Source organism: Aptenodytes patagonicus, chromosome 7, assembly GCF_965638725.1.
Source record: "Aptenodytes patagonicus chromosome 7, bAptPat1.pri.cur, whole genome shotgun sequence".
Lineage (NCBI taxonomy): Eukaryota > Metazoa > Chordata > Aves > Sphenisciformes > Spheniscidae > Aptenodytes > Aptenodytes patagonicus.
Genome location: NC_134955.1, coordinates 767080 through 787469, shown reverse-complemented (window position 1 = coordinate 787469; position 20390 = coordinate 767080). Strand labels below are relative to the sequence as shown.

At 41.0% G+C, this 20390-nt stretch overlaps 1 protein-coding gene across 1 annotated transcript in view; it reads right to left on the bottom strand.

Moving 5' to 3' along the window:
- Nucleotides 1–784: 784 nt before the first annotated feature.
- The window catches only part of RMDN3 (regulator of microtubule dynamics 3), a 45284-nt gene continuing 25678 nt past the window's right edge, over nt 785–20390 (bottom strand). The window contains exons 7-12 of the mRNA XM_076343617.1: nt 15006–15081; nt 14106–14183; nt 11717–11815; nt 9710–9763; nt 7220–7300; nt 785–5314 (exon numbers count right to left, since the gene is read on the bottom strand). Coding sequence (XP_076199732.1) covers nt 5261–5314; nt 7220–7300; nt 9710–9763; nt 11717–11815; nt 14106–14183; nt 15006–15081 — 442 coding nt within the window. The 3' untranslated portion in view covers nt 785–5260. The remainder of the gene's footprint in view (nt 5315–7219; nt 7301–9709; nt 9764–11716; nt 11816–14105; nt 14184–15005; nt 15082–20390) is intronic.

Sequence of the window (20390 nt, the reverse complement as noted above, 5' to 3'; positions counted from 1 at the left end):
TACACATCCATCCCTGACTGTGTCCTCAGTGTGTCACAACTTCGGCTAAGCCAAAGACCTGCCTGTGCCACAGGTCTCATCCTGCACAGCCCCGTTTTCTGCTTCTGGGGCCCTCTTCTCTCCGAAGCAGGAGGCCTTGGCAGGATGCCCCTTGTATCAGCTCCGGCTCCTTTCCTGAGGCAAATCAAAATTCTCCATAAGGTGATCCAGTGCACTAGAGGATGCTACGATTTCATCTTGAGGAAATAAAAGGAAAGAGATTACAGAGAAGTTGCACACTGAAGACAGCCCTAATTCTGCACCAGGGAAAGACAAAGCTGTCTAAGCGATGCTCGGTGGTGCTCAGGCCACCTTCTGAGAGAGGACTTCTTCCACGCTTGCAACTGCTGGCGACTCCCATGTCCTTCTCCCAGGGATGGGGATATTAGGTCTGCAGTGCGCGAATATGCAAGTAATTTAACACAACCAAAATTACTCCTACCTATTCCGTTAGGTAGCCTAAACCTTGTTTCCCACTTTACTTATTCCTTTGTACGACTACTGTATTTCAACTCCTGAACTAAGCGGATTTTGAGGAACACTAAAGCACAGTCGGTGTTATCATTCGCTCTCTCTGCAAAGTAATTTGAAATAAAATGAGCTAAAAATCAGGCGGTCTAAACCACCCAGAACCAACAGTAAACACAGCCTGCAAGCCCCTTGTTCATGGGTTTTGTCCTGGGAAAGCTGAAGACGGCCTTTAGGATCATGAGGGTGGAGCACAGAATACTTGCACCGGGTCACAACTGATTATCCACCTTTATTTAAAAACAACTTCACCTGGAGTACATCGTTTGCCACAAAGTGTGGCTGTATTACTTTGGTGCATCTTAAGAACATAAGCAGTAGTGGTTGTATTGACATACAAAATCAGCTACAGGTGTAACCCAAATTATTATATATATAAACGGTGATATATAAACAATAATGTTGTACCTTACTTTCCCATAATTTCCTATCGCATTTGGCACAGCCACCATGCGTACAAGTACAACGATGTTATGTAGAGGACCTCCACCTGGCTGTCGGGTTTCTTCACCTATATATGTATTGGCATAAAAAGCAAGAGAGCAACACAGGTAACTTTAAGCAGGATCCCCTTCTCCTTATTTATAAATACTGTATTTCAAACAGAACAGCACGGTGAGGAGAAATTAGTTAAACAGCTTCAGTTATTCTTTAGTATCATAATTTAACCACAGGTAGGTAAGTTTTAAAATTAAGACAAGAGTAGCTTCAGGAAATTATTCTCTCTCTCCCTGGGATAAGTCCAGAAGAACTTATCTGGATGGGAACAGGACAGAGTCTCTCTCTACCAAAATTGTACCAGGCAAATTAATTTCTTGTGGTCCTGGAATGTATACAGTGCAGGCGTCTTCAAGAAATTCACATTGTACTCTGGGATTAGTCTGCAAAGGATGTGCAAATTTTAAAAAGGCTCGATTTCCCTGTTGTCTGAAAGCTACTGAAGTGCATCCTCCCCTCGCAAACAGGAGGAACGGCCTCCCCTTCCCAGCACGCGGCACAGCAAGAGCCGAACAGGAGACTGCACATTTTATTGCCGAAGAAAAAAATAAACCCCAAGCACTGTTGATTGGGAAGTGTTCAGTTACACAGCCTTGCCCTATCTCCACATCAACCTGCAAGCTATGCTATTAGAATTAAATTATGTTAATTAGTCACATTCTTCTTATTCACAACAAGCCAGGGAAAGGGAAAACCAGAACGAAAAAGGTTCTTTTGATCGTTATGTCATAACTTCCTGGAGATCAGACTGAAAACGGCAAAATACAGCTTTTATCTGCACTTGAAAGGATCTGTGAGTTCTGTCATCGCCTTTCATCGTCGTCTTAGAGACACATTAATTAGGTTTCAGCAGATACAGCAGACGAGAAAAAAGAGTAACATGCTAGACACAAACCTCCACCCTAGCTCTCCAGGCAGGAGCTGTGCCGCCGGAGGAAATCTTTCCTCTATGAAAACCAGAATAACAGACCTCTCAACTTCAGATCCCCCAAGAAAGGGACAAGACCACACACACAAAGGATACGTGGGGGCGAAATGCCAGACCCTGCTCTTTTAAGCCAAAACTGAGGTCTATTTTTTTAAAAAAAGCACAGAAGTGAAGCAGGCAATCAAATGCACGGAAAGCTTAAAGCATTCACCGAAGGTCCGAAATAGAACAAATGAACGTTGAAAGGTTGCACCCGTATGAAATCATTTGAGACTGAACACCACATGAGAAGAATTACCGCCTTCTCCTCCAGGGAAGCAGGTTATTTTTACTCAAAGACAGAAAAGGTTCTGGTCACAGCCCAATATGCCCCACGCAACTGCACCAAGTGCCTTCTCCCCCCCAGAAGAAAATGACTTCAGCTTCTATCGGTAAGAAAAACAAGATTTTTGGTATCGGTTTCCGAACAGGCTGTTTAGTCTGTAACCCAAAGCTGTGTTTTTACAGCACTCTTTCGTGAGGACTTTTAACAGAGGCTGCTTGTCTGGAGAGGTGCTGCCAACCGATACGGCACCTTGGCAATTAACAAATTAACAAAACGCTTTCCTCGTGCATCCCCCTCTTGAAGACTTAATGAACATAAATGGGATGAAACACTCAAACCTAACCCAGCGCAGAATCCCAAGCAGCAGATGAAAGGAACAGCAAATCGGCATTTTTTTTTCTCAAGCCTACAACCCCTTGTTTTGAAACAGACACCCCCCAAAAAAAATCAAAGGAGAATTTAAAGCTGTGGAAACACAGAGTGAAAATTATCTCCAGAAAATACATAATCCAAAGACTCCTCTAAACAGTTTGTGTTTTGACAAGTTAAACGACAGGTGAAGGCTTGAAGGAGTCTGCAAGTAAGTAAAGCTACGGACTGTTGGTAAATATTTCCTTTTCACACTCTTCCTATTACATACGCTGAAACCATTTACTTTTGGAAGGCAGCAATGTTTAAGCAGCACACAGAACAGCAAACATTACTGATTAGTATCACGCCGGGACTTGCTGGCAGGGAAAGGCAATGCAAGTACAGTTAACTACACGACTGTTTTGAGAGCTATTACCATTTCTCTCCAGAAAAAAACCCTGCAAATCCTCCATGAAAGAATCAAGTTGCTGATCATCTTCTTTTGGATATCACTGTTGAGGGTTTCCCAGCTTGGCTTAAGCAACCAAAACGAAAATAGCTGAACAACTTGTGCAATTATTTAAAGACTGGATGTTTAGAAGAAGAAAATGGTCATCCACTGGGAAACATTCAAAACAAGACAGATTCACACTAAATAAAAAAGGCAACTTCATCGTTCCACTGACGAACTGAAAGAAGAACACACATTAAGTACAAAAATGTCCCACAATTACAGATCAAGTGCCCACTCATCGCGAGGGGAGCTCTGCACAAAAACACAGGGATCAACTTTAGCCTGTCAGGATTCAGTTCTCCATTTATAAGTATCAATTTTTGTCGTTTTAAGCAAATAAAGCTAATTGCACACTTGCCTGGATCTCATGAGATGAGTTCAGCACCAAAATTTTAGAGTTTAATTTGGGGGGAGGAAGCTAAAAAGTGCCAAATCTATAAAATGGGAACTTTTTAAGCTCAAGTTTGCTGCACATTTCCCCTTCAATGTTATTTTCACGAAGTAAAAACCCCATCAGTTTAATACACATGTGCAAGGGACTAAAAAGGTGATTAAGAAATGTCTTACTCTTGCACTTTTTTACTTTACACTTCACAAACACTATACAACATGGCAAGACGTAACAAACATTAAAAAATAAGCATCCGGTTAGCTGCCAGCTGAGCTTTGAACGGGTATCAAGAAAGCCTTGCGAAGTATTTGGGGAAATTTTTGAACGTAGTTTTTGCTTCACCATTTGTGTCAGCGTACAGCACAGTTTACTTTTTCTGTTTGGTACCCAGAAGCTGTCAGAGAAACGTCAGTTGTCAGCTTCACCTTCTCGGTGTCACCTAGTGAGTCAAGAACTGGTAGAAGAACATTACAGGGAAGCATCAGCTTTGCCACAGAACATTCCTGTTCCTGTAACCAGTGTTTCATTGATAAATAACTAGTTTTCAAAATAAGTTATTACATCTAAACCATAGCAGTGTAGTTCAGAGGGACATGAGAAGTCTTCAATCTCACGTGAGTCAAGGGAGTAACATCACTGGGAGGAAGTCCTAAAGTTTAAAATCTTCTTACTCACTTCTCTGACAAAAGCAATGCACCTCTTAAAAATAAAGTTTGTATCGTGAAGGAAATCTCGTCGGTCCCCTGGTAATAACTCACTGTAGCGAGCAGTGCCGGCTTCCCCCCAGTGGAAAGCCAGTAAGGTAGTTTAGGCATAGTTGGAAAGGACCAAACAAGAGTGTGTTTTGGACACCACCATCCATTTTTTTCACAGCAAGGAAGAAAGGGCTGACAACTCGCTTATTTAAAGTCATCGTCGTCGTCTTTTTTTGTAATTGTCTTTTCTTCAGTCACAGTTTCAGTGCCCGTTTGAATCGGCAGGCTGACGGCAGTGAGAACATCCCGCTGCCTCCAGTGCATCACGCTGGTAAAAATCAGCAGCGCACTGACCACCGAGCACAGTGGCTCGAAATTTTATCTCACCTAAACATCTATGAAAGGCATGTGATCAGTTATTTCAACTGATTCAATTAATACGTATTATTAAGGAAAAGAGAAAACAGTTAATCTGAAAAAAATTTTGGCTGAAGACTTCCTCAGGAATCAGTCGAGAGCACTCACCAGCAAGCAGGCCTGAAGTTCAGGCTGTTTGTTAGGCAGAGTTTGTGATATAAAGTATGTATGTGTATACATAAATATGGATATATTTGTGTATATATTTTTATATCACAAAGTATATATCACATATATCTATGTTTTATATATAAATAATCACAAATAGTTTTATACCACAAATTCTACCTATACACCGCCCCCACCACCACCTGTTTTTAGGATTTGACATTTTTTAGGAATTTTCAAATCAAACATATGCAGTGCTGTAAGAAGGAAAATAATACAAAATTTTATCCTATTAAATCCCACCAAGATCTTTTCCTGGATGTGCTGATGCGACTGCTGCGCATTTTTTCCTGTAAACTCTTGTGGCTTATCCATGAAGTGCAATCAAAGTTGTCAGGATCATGAAACCCCTTTAACTGGAATTTTACTGTCTATGCAGTATCAAGTGGAATGAGCCTTTATATATTTATTCTTCGCAGACTGACTGCATCTCTTCAAGTTCTCTCTCGCTTTCTGCATCCTGGAAATGCAATAAAAGAGCAGATAAATATACAGCCTAATTGAAACAATTAAAAAAGAGAATTTCCCTTTTCTTCTCCAACCCCATACCAGGTTTTAAGTATACCCCCAGGCTTACATTTTTCCTCCTAATGCTTTGTTTTTTTCTCCCCTGTACTTCCCTCTCGACGCTACTGTCTTTGAAGTTTTCCAAGTGTCAAAGAGAGTTTCTCTTATGTTTCCTTTTGAGAGACGAGAACTGACAACCTGAACAGCAGAATTCAAACCTCTGCTCCCTCACTGACTTTCACAGTCTGGATAAATGCCTTTGTTTTTCCTTCTCAACATGACGCAAGTTATTTGATTGATGACGAGAATTTGCAAAGACTTAACAAAGCCACTTAAGCATTGGCTTCCTTACTCGACTCCCACTTCTAATTTCAGAGCAGGAGAGAGAATTAACTGTTCATGACTTTTCTGCCTGTAGCGCTCTCCTGGTCTTTCCTGAAAATCTCAATGCTTTTCTGATTAACCTCTTACGCCTCCAACACATGTATTTCTTGTTCTTTTGGAAAAAAAAATCCTCTTTCTATTTATCAGACATACCATTCTAACTCTGCCTAGAGATATTTACAACCAGCGTACGGTGAGGAAGCTCCTGATCAGGCAGAGCTAGGGTATTTCCTTCTGCAAGAAGGGAATAAATTCTGCTCCATGCCCTGGTTTCCCCAGATTTGGCAGCAGCCAGTGGCCAAGTGGTTTATGCAATACTGGACAGTGCCCTGCAGGTGGTAGCACAGGCAAGTCAGCTCCTTGCCAGATGGTTTGCCAAGATCTCTCACAGGCTTGCGGTTTGAATCTCGGCACAATACTTTTGCTACAACAACCTAAACACTGCTTATGGCCTTAAAAAAGAGTGGCATGAAAATGCTGTGTATTTCTATAATTCTGCCTTACACCCAGAACGTTTATTCCATCAGACTAAGGCTGAAGCTGTAAGAGCTGGAGGACCTTGCTTACATTACTTTGCTTGCATTTTTCGTGACAATGCAAAGATCATCAGATCAATATTAAAAGCTGATGTGTTTTTATTCAGTTTCTAACTGGCAGTAATTTAAGGGCACCTTCTATACAGTTTCTGCTTAACAGGAAAAGTGCAAGGGAAAAGGAAAGCGCAAAAGAGCTCCCAGCTGGGGAACACTGCCAGATGGCAGTTTCTAAAACGCAGTACAGTCTGCTCTCCAAAACCCTGTAAAAGTAATAAAAGAGCTGAAATATCCTAGATATTTAAAAAAAAAAAAAAATGCTGGGCAGCACACACAAACTTCTGAATGGCTCAGCACAACCAGCTCCAGCCTGGGGGAGCTTAGGAGCTAACTTGGCACCAAGAGAGTTAAATGTTGGCTGCTCCTCCAAAGCTACACGGGTAATTAGAAGAGGTAATACAGTGCTCCAGCCCCAGGACAACCACTCAGCTTAAGTGGCCCCATCCGAATTGAGCTGGCCAGGCATGATAGCGCCCAAACGAATAAACCTTCCCCAAAAATGGGGTACTGGGAAGTGTTCTGCAGCTGCTCAGCAGTTCTGCAGATATTCCAGTTTATGAGCTGCAGTGCTGAATCCGTGCAGGGCATTCAAATGTGTCTATAACCTAACCCTAGAAGCAGCACAGTATTTGCACGGTGGTGTGCTGGACTTCTAAGCCCGTGTCAGACATACTCTTAACTTCTTAATATTTTTTGTTATTTTGCTGAATTGCTTTAGGCATTCGGATAACAGGTCCCAAGAGAAGAAAAGAGTCCACGCTAAGGAACAAAATACTTTAAAACCTGGGCTTACAAGCTGGAACGTCTTTTAGAAAACAATTTTATCTCTGTAACCATTTTATCTCTGCTCATCATCAATGTGTGCTTATTGAGACTGCTACCTCTTTTGTATTAACTGGCAGCTCTGAAGCAAGATTCATCCAGAGAACAGCTGCAGAGTTGTTCCCCAGGTCCCTGTAACACTGTGAAGAAAAAATGACAATGTGAGAAGAGTTAAATGGGAAAAAATAGGCAGCAAATGTAACTGAGCAATTATGAACCCTGGCAACTGATAAAAAGAGCTATTTCTACCTCTTAACCATTTGCACTGTATAGTTTCAGGCTTCTGACATTTCCTGCAGTATCCTTCATTCACAAAGCATTATAATCACCATCAGATTATGGAATATTAGATTTCCTTTTTTGTTCTTTTTTGTTCGTGTTTGTTTTTGTCTTTGTTTTGGGCAAGGAGATTGGTTTTTTTGTTTGGAGATTTTAAGGCGTCCCTGTGATTGTCACCATTTTCCAAGCTCTATTTTTATTTCTGCTTAGCCACTATTCCTTACACCGCTTTCATCACAAAACCTCTATACTGAGAGCACATTATCTTACAAAGCTTACATTCCCTAGGCTGTTAAAAATGAGGTTCAACTGCAAGCACTGTAACATCTAACATTTACAAGTCTCACAATAGGCGTGAAATATTCTTCATCATGAACTCTTCTTCAACAGCAGAGAAACAGTCATCCCTCTATGTAACAGGAAGGTTTTCAGTGCCTAGAGAATCATGGAGGCATTTGGGGACTAAGAAATAAGCATGGTAAAAGGAAGTGGTTGCTAAAAAAACACAAACAAAAAACCATCAGCAATGCAGTTAATCATTGTTGCAATTGCCACAAAAAGCCAACATTCAGTTAGGCTAAGGGCAACAGTTAAACTCCTGCAGGGCTATTACTTCAGACTCTGAAATGTCACTGCACGGTATATTGTATGTGTGTATTTTGGTGATTTTCCTGCGTCGTGGGATAGTTCTGAAAGAGGACTATCTGTTCTGCTGTGAGCACTGTCAAATTTCTGCATCTAGTGAATTCAAAACAGACGGAGCCATGGACATCCTCGAAGCCTTTAAAAACCCTGTGTCCCTGTATTTCAGTCAAAAATGTCAGAAGATAACTATAAAACACAGTTGTTCTTTTCTTTGAAGTTTGACCTATCAGAGCACTATCTCCTTCAAAATAATTAGATACCAAATGCACTTGTTAAATTTTGTGATTATGGATGTGATCCAAAGTGACAGAGCCTGGGATTAGGAAAAAAAAACCCAAACCCAAAATCAAACAGATACAAGTAGTCCTATTAACCTCTATGCTAATTCGTGTTTGCAGAGTATTTCTGAAGCTCAGTCACATCTGCCAGACACGTGGTGGACTATTAGCCCAATAAAAACGTATCAGCCCATGTAGATTACACACAATAAAACCCAATTTTTTACATCAACTCTGAAAATCTGTTCAGGTTAAGACTTGCAAGGATTTGCTCCTGCAACTTCACTGGAAATAAGTTCTAAGTCTTCCATTCTTTAGTCTATACAAGACATTTAGGGGCAATTCTGAATTTCCATGAATGCTGGTTATATTTACAAGCAGAGAGAGAAGCAATTAAGAGCACATTTGTCATGGTACGTAAGTAGCCAGAAACAAAAGGCTAGCTGATTTATGAACATGTAGCTGATTTTACCTAAATAAACACACACAGTGAGCTGCAATATATCAAAGACAAAGTCCAGCTGGTGTGAAGGCTACTACACCTCTTGCTGGGTTTTCCTCCTCTGCTATCACCTTCATTTTCCTTTAATGAGATGCGTACTATGAAATAAATTCTGCACCTAGGTTCCAGTAATAATGTACTCCAGACCAAGCAGATCCTACGACTTGCACGCTACCCTGATAAAATTCACATTCTTTGGGACATTGGGAATTCAGCAATTTCACAGAGAAGGACTACAGCTACTCTTTGCTACGCCCACTCTGGCTAATACTTCTAAAGCTATTTGGGCTTCAAATATTTCTAGACTCCAGCTGGAGGTTGTAGAAATTAAGCAGCAATTTTAACATTTAAGAGTTCAAAACTAATTATTCCCTCAATGCAAACAAAAAGGTCTTCGGAGCTCCACTCCAAGCACTCGTGGTGTATTTATTCATCGCTCAAGACTCCCATCTGTATTGGTAAAATAGAGACATACTTTATCCTTTACTTTTCCCCATGATTCTTTCTGTATACACCACAGAAATCCATGGTGGTGGTGGGATTAGACCTCCAGCCTGTGGCTTACAAGTTACCAGTACCGCTTTCTACAGAGTTTGATCTGTTAAAAAACAAGAAGGATGCTCCACTGGATGACTGAAAGGCAAAATCCTCCCTGAATTTTAATGCCTCTGCACTAAATGATTTGGCCTTTTTCAGAAATGTTATCATCTTATAAAATCTTGCTTCTGCACGGAGTAATTTACATGTGCTTAGCACTTTACAGCCAAAGATAATTTTTTAATACAAATATTTCTTATCCTAGAAGCGTATGACTGAACTAAAGAAAGCAACAAGTGACTGGTTACCTTGGCAATGTATACTCTTCCTGCTTTGGAAAATCCTGGGCTCAGTTCCTCAACCTACAAAGAACAAAGGGGAGGGTGTGACGGGCAGAGAAAAGCAGACATTAGGATATGCAAAGGACACAGTTAATGCCTATATCAGGCTTGCTGCATCTCTTTAAAAAAAACAAAAAATAAAAAAAAAATAGATGACTAAACCCTGCTTTTGTAAATGCATAGATCAGTGTAAGAATTTTTCATAGGCTTGCCTGGCTGGGTTAGTAAAGTCCTCAGATTCTCATAAAGTGCCTGTGACTCAACGAACAACACCCATACTCTCACCTAATGTAAGTGTCATGGAAGAACGGCGAGGTGGTGAAGTCAAGCACTCAGAAGCTAAGGGAAACCAGAACCAGCTTGATGGCCTCCTCCTGCACATGTGCGTGCACTATTTTTAACCTCCTTGCCCATTCAGTCTCATCCACTTGGGCTCCTCCCGAATATGTTGGTGCCAAACCTCAGCAATCTTCCCCCAGTTTTTATCTTCTCCTTCCTGGCTACTAATTCCCAGTTTCCTAGTTACCCACGTCCCTCTGTTTTCTTCCATTCATCTCAGTTATAGTCACCACTCTCCAAGCAATTTTGTGCCAGTATGTTCCTATTACGAACCCTTGGCTTGACCCATATCCCATCTGCATTCAAACTCCCCAACGTGCTCTACCAAGACGCCTGAGCCCACACCTCAGAGGAAGCACTGAGAGCACAACACACACAACGTTCCTCCTCCTAATTTTGTTGTCTGGCCTTAGACCTAGTTCAGCTTGTGACTAATGCAGAGCTGCAATTTGCCAGATTTCCATTCCCCTGAAGCATGCCAACTGTGGCTGAGAGCTGAAATGGACTCAGCTGAGCGCATGGGAAGTGCACTTGTTCAGGGGATAATTAGCTTCCAGAGGGATGCTTTTGTGTCCTTTTAAAATTCTCTCTGTATTTGACCAAAGCTAAACCTCAGAAAAATGCAAGTTCCTGTTTCAAACCACAGCGCCGCTCTAACGTATCAATAAAAGTGACGAGCTATTTTTCTTTCTAATGAAAAGAATCGAAACACTTTGCCTCAAACTTATCTCTGAAATGATTTTAACCACTACGGCTGAAAAGTATATTGCCTAGGGCAGATACCTATCACAAACTTCCCTCTCAAACAATTACATTTTTGGCAAAATTATAAGAAATTGAAGTAAGTATGATATTCCCTAACACTTTGCAGAACTGCTGGCCCAATCTGAGTTATAAAGTGGTAGGGCAATTTGTTTCTCTAACACTTCATCAGAGGTGCTTAAGAGTAGTTCTCACAGGCACAGCCAAAGGCAGTCTGTTTAACTCATTCATCTTGTGCAGACCCTTGCAACAAGAGCTATATGCTCAAAAACGCGACTCAGGCCAAGTCTTAAATTCATTTTCATTAACAGGACGACAAAAAAAGCCATTCAGAGGGTAGGATTCTTACAACGTAGGAAGTACTCCTAAGAATTTATTTCTAGAAATACATAAGCAATGTGCCCCTGAAACCTTAAAGTAGTCGTCTTCAAAAGTTTGAGATGAAGAAGTTTGACCTAATCAGGCAGCCTTTTAATAAAATATTCTGAGAGAAATTAAAATGACAGAATGTATCTATGCAAGCATTCCCAGGGATGAGCTCAAGCAGATCTTACAGACCCTGAAAGAGGACAGACCGTATGCATTTAGTATCAAGCAATGAATCACTCCACTATGCAGCTTTTAAAAGGAAAACCAAAGCCCTTAAAAACAATTCTGAACATTTTGGGTCCAGTTCTGATGTCTTCAAAATCACGTTCTTCTGTCTGGCTCCAAAATTTTTGCTTTCACCAGCTTTTTTCTTCCACAGGTTCTAGTCAATGGAGATGTATCGTGGAGCACTTGGGGAGTGATGAGTTTAAGCAGAATACAAGTACTCCAGTTGTGATTGCATTTGTCAGGTTAGCGATTCCTTTGCATATCAGATTTCATTACCCGTAAGAAGTTTTGCAGTGCGTCCTGTACAGTGGCTGTAGGAGGGGCTTCAAACAAAGCAGAAGCAGTCTTTTTTTCAAGCCATCCCAGGTGGGAAACCTGCAGAGACAGTAAGATGAAACTGTCAAACCACTAGAGACACAGCACATGCAAAAGTATAGAGACAAGGAATTATCCAGTTTCTTGTAGCTGGCTCGTGCACCTGGGAGAAAGCCAAAGATCTTGGTAGCGTCGGCAGATTTTGGACGAGTGTCCAAGTCGGGCCACAGAATTAAACCTGATTTGCTCTTCCTTGTCCTGAGTTAGCTTTTGCAGTTCCATACATCAGCTGCCATATGCATAATGCTCAAAGTAAGATTTGTCTCTACAACTGAATATTACAGGCATGCAACAGTGTGGGTGGTCCAAAATCCCAAACCGCCTTACTGCAACCACACCAGTTCCCGGCAGTTCCCACCTATGCATCGGAGCAAATGCACATATGGAGCTCTCCCGTCTCCCAGCTTCAATCTTGTACAAGAACGTGTTCTCACCACACAAAGATCCCTCGAGAGAGGCAGACTAAAGCCTTCCCACCAACAGATATTCACATTTTGAGAAATAGGTAGCTATTTCATACTTCATGAATTTCAATTATTTCATGAAATCTTATTCTCCTGCTCCCAGCTCCTCTCTCTCTAATAAGAAACACCCTGAAGTTTCAATGGGGGAAAGGATGCATAGGACTGTAACTTCTGATAATATCTTCTTTGTTTAATACTGTATAATTCTTATAATGCCGAACAGCAGAAGCACTAACATATTTCTATATACATCTATTTTTGCTTCATAGCTTCAGCAGCTCTAAAAGCAGTAAGGCTGAGTAGAAAGTCCACAACAGAATAAAGAGCTAGGAGCTTCCACTAGTTTAGCTCACTGCTCCTCTGTAATTACTGGTGTCAATTATCTCAGCTACAATCTCTGCAATGTGACTGCATTTTTGACAGCAGCAAAGCGCTTTCAAATTGTATAAACTGAAAAGTAGATAGTTACTGCAAACTCTTATTTCTTTTTATAGGCACTAAATCTGATTTATGGTATTTGACTCCAAGCTTTTCCCTGTCAAGAAATATAAAGCAGTCGGCACGCTTCTTCTAATACCTCCAATACTTTGTGTAGCAAGGGCAGAGGAAACACATGCAAAAGATTATACAGACAGACTGTGCGCAGAAGCTCTTGCCAGCCCTGAAATGTCCTTGATCACATCCATATGTGCCTAAAGGACTGAAGGTAGTTTGGTTTTACTAAGTAAAGCACGGGGAACAGTAAGCTAGTTTGCAGCTAGTGCTTTTCCTAATCCATTCTTTGCCATTTCACCTCCCATGCTGCCTGCAGTGACTGAAAAACTAGGTCCGGAGCCCCAAACCCTTCAGAGCTCCAATTCAGAGCAGTTCAGAAATAACACTTTTGGCAAACAGCTTCCCTCTGGGAAAGAGACAAAAAACAGGGGAAAAAACAAAGAGCAGAATAGTGGCAATAAAGAAATGAAACAGCAAAAACCCCAGCAGCTTTTACTCTATTGCACAGAGGTACACCAAGTACTTTTAAAGCCTTTTGTTGATTTGGGGACAGAAGTATTACAATAGCAAGAGCAAATGACATTGCCAATACGAAACTGCACTCTTCATGCTTTTAAAAACTTCAGTGTCTTCAATACCACTAACCTTTCTCTACCTTCTTCTAGCCTCTGATCATTAGCATAGAGCAACGCGCTGGAATGGACTCAGCCAGCATTTGTCCTGATGGCTAACTCTGTGTTTCTGTAGTCCCTCTCTTCCTATGAACTTACATAAACTCTTATTAAAAACCTGCACCATTTAAAATCTAGTGCTTTGAGTGGTAACACCAGTATGAACATTTTAGGTTTAATAGGAGGCAGACAAGAGGGAGATGGACTGCCTAAGACTTCTCGATTACAGTTAACAAAACAACTTAGATGGAAAGCTGAGAGATTCTGAATGACACTGTCCTGGCAGACAATAGTTTCAGTAGTGCTTTTATAAAAGCATTGAGGTGCTACACATACAAGAACATGAGCTTTTACATCGTAAGAGGTTTCTGAATGCAATGCATTTATAGTATTCATCAGTGGAGTGTTTTTCTCAGCACTGTTTCAGGACTGGAATGAAGAGTTCCTAGATCCCACGCAAGTGCAACTTTTGAACTACTTCTTCAAGCAACTAGGGCATTTCCATACCTGTACTTTCTGATACAATATCTGAGTTCAGCAACTAAAGAGTGTCCTCAGTCCTTATGGCTGGTGGTTTGAATCCACCTATCTTTCATTCAAACAGGGAATTAAATTCCAAGGAGGAAGAAAACAGCAGTAAGTAGTAATAAACTATTTTACCTGATAACACCACCTGCCCAAAAGATAGTAAGACTTTGGATCCTCTGGTTTCAGTTCAATCGCTTTATCGATGTGTTCCTATGGAAAATCATCACCAACACACATTACATTTTTATTATAAGCAAATACAATATCCACAAGAGCAGGTGAACAAATGTGGAAAGAGGAAAGGAAGAAGTCCACAATTTAAGTGTCAGTGATCAATAAAATTACAGCTACAAAGAGATTCCAAATTTTCTTAAAATGGTTTCAGTGAACACAGAAAACCAGCATTTCATCAGCCTCAGAGACAAGAATTACTACACACAAAAAAAATGAAGCTGCCCTTCATTTTATTCTACCACCTTTTCAGAGCTTTGACATAACCAACTTACTGGTCATGTCAATAGCTGACGAGGTAATAATTATACGTGGCCTGTTCTGTAGTAAGTGTTCCAGATGCATCCTCTTACCCTGTAACATCCCCGCTGTGCATGAAAGGCAAATAAAGGAATCTGAGGCAGATTAAATCCTCTTTGAAAAATAACTGCTTTGCATTTATGGGAGGGTGCAAGCATGCTCACAGGCAGTTACTGAAGAAGAGTTGGTGCTGTATCTTATTACCACATGGTAATTTCATGTTTCAAGTTCTCAGTCTCATCATATACATACATTTTATTTGCAAGACTTTCCTTCTTCTTTTTTCTGAGATTATAGTGTGCAAAAGTGCAGAGCCAGACCAGTCACCCTCATCACACGTCGCTGGAATCGCCTTCCTCAGCCCAAATCACCCACTCATAGCATCTCTTTGAGACCTATTGCTTCCCTAATAAAAGGTAGAGCCAATTTTCCTAACTTACTACTACAGAAATAAGTATTGTTCAATACTTACACAAAAACCAGCATGTCTGTTCTACTCACCTTAAAAACATATCCAGTTTGAATACGCTTCTGAATACTCTCATGTTCCGATAACTGCCCACAAAGAATAGCGTACCTACACAGAGGAGACATTTGCATGAAATCAGTCAGTTTTAAATATACATTTACATTCTGTTGATATCTTCAGAAGGAAGATTATAAGTGCATTAAAGCTTCACAACTTACTGGGGAAAACAAGGAATGCTGTACATCTTTTACAGGGAAGAGACATATGCAGTAAAAATTTAGTGCACAAGAAGGCATTAGCCTGAAGGATGCCGGCAAGTCAACTGGAGTGGTTTGACGTGACACAAAAAGTCATTGCACTGATGGCTGGTCAGCCTTCCTTCTACATAAAACAGGAGCAGCACACTTCTACACCCTAAATTTCTTCACTCAGCAACGAAACTGTGTCAAAACACAGAGCAATGAAGAGTGAATGCTACTGCAGCGAGAGCCAGAACTACGAAAAGCTCTAATTAACTAAGGTGCGCAGCGATCTTCCATACGCAACACCCAATCTATAGCACAGCGGTTGTCTACTTCAAGGGAAAATATTGTGAAAACCTACCTATATCCTGCAGCCCAACACGGCCACCAAACTTGGGAAACAAAACAACACGTTTTCAGTGTTGCAAGTGCAAAGCCATTTAGTTTTGTCCAGTAAGAGATTGTAAATTTTGACCCTGAGAAGTACAGCACCTAGCAAAATTAGTTATTTCGTGAGCTGTCAAAGTTAAGGAAGGTTAATTACCCATGGATTTGCACCCTCCCATCTCACCTCCCTGCACCACAGTGGTTCAAACCCCCTCCCCTCCCTGCACTGCTTCCCAAGAAACAACAAATCGCAGAGGCTTGCAAGGGCACCGCTGCTAAACAGAACATGCGAATTGAAGTTTCAGCTGCACCGATTCGGTCTTTGACCTCTGCCATCCCGCTTAGGTGAGAGCTGTGGGAATGGAAGAGGCTTCCCCCCTTTTCTCTGAGTTTGGCTCAAAAAATATTAGGTGGAACGGATGGACAAATGAATAACACAAGTCTCATTCTTTCAAAAAATAAAGCTGAAAAGAGGAAAGATGCAAGTAAACCTCCCTTGAGATTTCTTTTACTACATCCCCATCCAGCGTTGCTGGATACCCTGTCTCATCTCACCACACGATATCCCAAAGTATCCCTGGTGACGGTTAACCACAACAGATGTTCCTGCAGGAATTTGTCAGAAGACTTTTGAATCCCCAAGTACACTTTCTTCAGCGTCACGAAAAAACCCACAAAACATTTCACACCTCATTGCTCTTGCCTGAACTAAATTTTCAATGTGTAAGTTACAATACAAAGAAGTTGCGTCTCCTGAATATTTACAATTTTGTCATTAAATCTTATTCCTTTAAGATGTTAATTTTCTTGTGAAAAAACTCTGCTTCAGTTCTAAAATTCTTATTTTTCATGATAATGGGAAAGATTACCAGACCAATGTCTTAATTGGGTAAAATCCTTTCCCCCCCGTTGAAAAAGTTCACAGCTGCACTGCCATAATCTGTCACTTGCAGACGATGAAGTAAGTGTTTGTATGATCTTCTCCAGTTTGTTTCACAACAAACATCAGCCTGTGCTAAATATCCCTAACCACAACATGACTAGGGTTTAGAAATACAAGCCAATAAACGGCTTATTCTCTAAGATCGCAAGATAGAATATTCCTATACAATAAATCATGTAGTCTGTAACTCTGTCTAATGTATAGGAACTTGCCAGAACATAGCTCCTATAACCATGTTGTTTAGGCTCCCGAATACGTGGGCAGGCATTAAATACAATTAGGTCAAGTTTAAAGTTTTGCAACAAAACAGGCAAACACTGTGCCTTTTTAAAATGGAAGCTAAAATGCTGCATAACTTCCCTTTATACCACCCTGCCCTTCCCCAGGGAAAGCCTAACGAGCCCCTTCAGAGCAGCAATAAATCCGATGGGACACTAAGCTAGTTCAGTCTGATCCCTCTACCAACAATCATATAAACATCAAGTGGTGTGATATGCAGCTGTCAAGAAATATAAATACCAGATATTTTTTAACAGCCTGGTGAAATGTTACATAAAATAAGCAGTAAATAGCAGTCCTATCTTTGTGTCATGAAATAAGCTAAAAAAAAAAAATTTAAAAAAAAAAAAAAAAAGGTAAGAGATGCCTGAACTGGTTTTTCACTGCAGTCCCAGGAAAAGGCGACTCTACCCGACCCCACTTTGCTGGTCTCAGCCCTTTGCTTGAACCTTCCTTTTCAACTTGTGCCTCGAGGTCCAGGGCCACCAGCCTGTTGGTGATTTTCATATGCAAGACTTTGCAGTTCTGAGATTTTAGGCTCTGGAGGTCTTCAGATCCCGACTTCCCTTCCTCACTTGGCAGCGCCAAGATGGTTTTCCGCTCTTCTCTCTCCTGCTTGTTTAGCTTGGCTTGTTGGAGCTATTTATTCTAGTTCATTTTGTGAAATGCCTTGGGATGAATGTCACAAGAGGCACTATTGAGTTGCAGGAGGACTGACTAGCAGTAATAGGATAGATTAAAAATAATGAGTTAGGGAAGGGGATTTTCATTTTCTGTAAACAATATGTAACCTCTGAAGCACTGTTCAGATCGATGTCTCAGCAGTTACCGAAACCTTATATTATGGTATCGCTCAACTAATTATTAACCAGAACTACTCATTAAGCTGCTGACGCTGGTCAAACTGCAAGTCCCCATAGGAATCTCAGTTCCGTAAGGACTTCCCCATTTATTAGAAAATAAACTCTGTGGAAGCAGATACTACCAGATGAGAGACCGTCTGTTCTTCCAGCTTAAATCCCCAAGCTCAGAACACGCAGCTTTGAAGAAACTTCATTTTCAATGCTGCACTCTGGCTGACTTTTGGCCTCTGAACACAAAATGCACAGCTCTGCGCAGCCCAGCACCGCCAGCTCCAATGGCCAGGGTGCTTTGCCAACCCAAATACATCTCTTATCTCTTTTAACTGTTTCAAAGACTCGCTAGCTGAGTGTGCCGCAGCTCCTTTCTGCGCAAGACAATCAGTAAACTAAAAAGAAATGGTGAGACAAAGGGGAATAAAAGGAGAAGGGGAAAGAAGTGGGGAGAAGCAGCTGTTTTGCAGCCAACTGATAAAAGTGAAATAGAGCGTGTTTCATATTGCCGAAGATGAGTCAAACATGAAAGTCTGACCACTGACAACAGCATGAAGACATGGAAGTTCTTTCCCTTTATTGACATCAAAATTTGCTTCATACATATTTAACTAATTTTTCATGGCAACACCCAACAAATTAATGAGCTAGAATATCTTCCTATTCAATCAGCACTAGCTGTGAACTGGATACATCAAGGCTAGCCTGTAAAAATTGTTCAGTGCCATTCAAGCAGCACTGCTAGTAAATCAAGAGAGGTTTTATCACACACAGACAAGGAGATAAAAATCCTTGTCGGAGCTCAACTTTCAGTTACCAGAGTCAGATGAAAGCTAGAAGAATAAAACCCCTTCTAACCAAGTAAATAATTCAGAGAAACAGAGCTCCAAAATATACATCTTGATAAAGAAGTTAGAAGTTTTCCCAATATTTTATGAGTATTACCAGTTTTTCACCTTCCTGTGCACTGAGTAGGTATGTGTTAGTCTCTTCACTTGAGTAAGGGAAGGAGACAGATAATTAGCACGCAGGTATTTAGACTGCAATGAAACACACCAAAAATGAAAATAATCATTAATTTAGGAATTAGTACCTTGGGAGAGACAGCAGAATTCCCATTGACTTAACCAAAATTAATGACCGGCTAGTCATAAAGAGCTTGGAAAAGAAAGCTTTGGCTTTTCTAAGGGTAGACAAGATCGAAGGAAAAAACGAGGAAGGCAGAAGCACTCATCCAGCCTTGTCTGCACAGAGCTCAGCGAGGAGGTCGGGGTGTAAATTCACAAAGCATCAGTTAAGCTGAAATAATTCCCCATTTGGATATACGTAGCAGCACCGCACTCCAGCTGCACAACCAGAAGATGCCCCTTCCTTACAGGCCATGAACATCCATATGGGAGAGTTTCTATATTGTCTATGTACAACCAAGTTTCGGCATTAACTTTCCAGCGCACGCGAGCCCCAAGTCTAAGTTTGGCTTTGCCCTACCAGCAGCAGAATTCTACGGCTGTGTGCCAGTTGAGTACTAATAAATGCTGGTTTACTTTGTAGAAAGCCACGTCACTGCTGTGTTCACTGCTGGTCATACGTCTTCCCAGAGAAGGGTAAGAATTCATCAAGAGCCTTGCTGGCTTGACATGGGAAATAAAAAGCCCAGTTTGAGGCCTAAAAAAGCCAAGATTTATGCAGAGACAGCAAATCTATATGTGCGGACTAGTTGAAAAGGGTACTTGACGATGATGGCATGTAGGCTAGAAATTTAAGCACAATAAATCATGGTCTGGATTAAGGCAACACTAATTTTCTACTGTCACTGTCTCAATTTTCCATGAGGATTAAAATTTTATACATGTATTTTCACACTAAGGGATCACATCAAAAAGCGAAGTGATGAACATTGGCTTCATCCCTCTTCTGACTCACAAAAATACTTACAGCTACTCTTAAATTGTAAAAAAAAAACCAAACCACCAAGTATGTATACAGGAACACTTTTCAGGATGCTTTCCACCACCCCTTTAATAACATTTCATTTAATAAATTCTGAAAATTGGCCACTGCCCAAAGAGTTTTGAGACATCAAATGTTTTAGCCTTTGAATGATCCACACAGGTCACCAGATGCATGTTATTCACAACTTTTTGCATAGTTAATAGGTAAAGATGAAGTCCTCTTTGCATGCACATGTAATTATATAGCTTTGCTGTCCAGGGTTTGCTCCATCCACCCAGGGTTTGCTTTGGCTCTGTGTTTCAGAAGCCTGACAACGTTTCCTTACAGAAGGAAATTCTTCTTTGCACATCTATGTCCCAAACCTTCAAGTACTGTGAGTTTCTGTGGGCATGGCAAGCTCCTTTTACATAAACACCTAAGCTCCCCACTCTAGAACAGGCGGCTAGCAATAGCAACCTTGATTTTGCGGGCGGGCATTCGCAGCCTCATACTTGATGAGCCACGCTAGATTTTTCTTGATATATCAAACGCTACCTGCAATGTTGCTAGAGCCGCAGCCTAAACCACTATCCTAAGAGCACAGATCTTCTTGGGTAAGTCATTTTAAGACTCTATCCTTAAAATTAAAAACCAAGACCCACAAAAGAAAATAGTGTGTGAAAGACTTTGCAGCAGTTCCTCCTCTGAAGTTTGGCTGAGGACGGTATCCTTTCAGGAAAAGATTGGCTTCGGCTTCCTACAGAGCAGGAGTAGACTTGG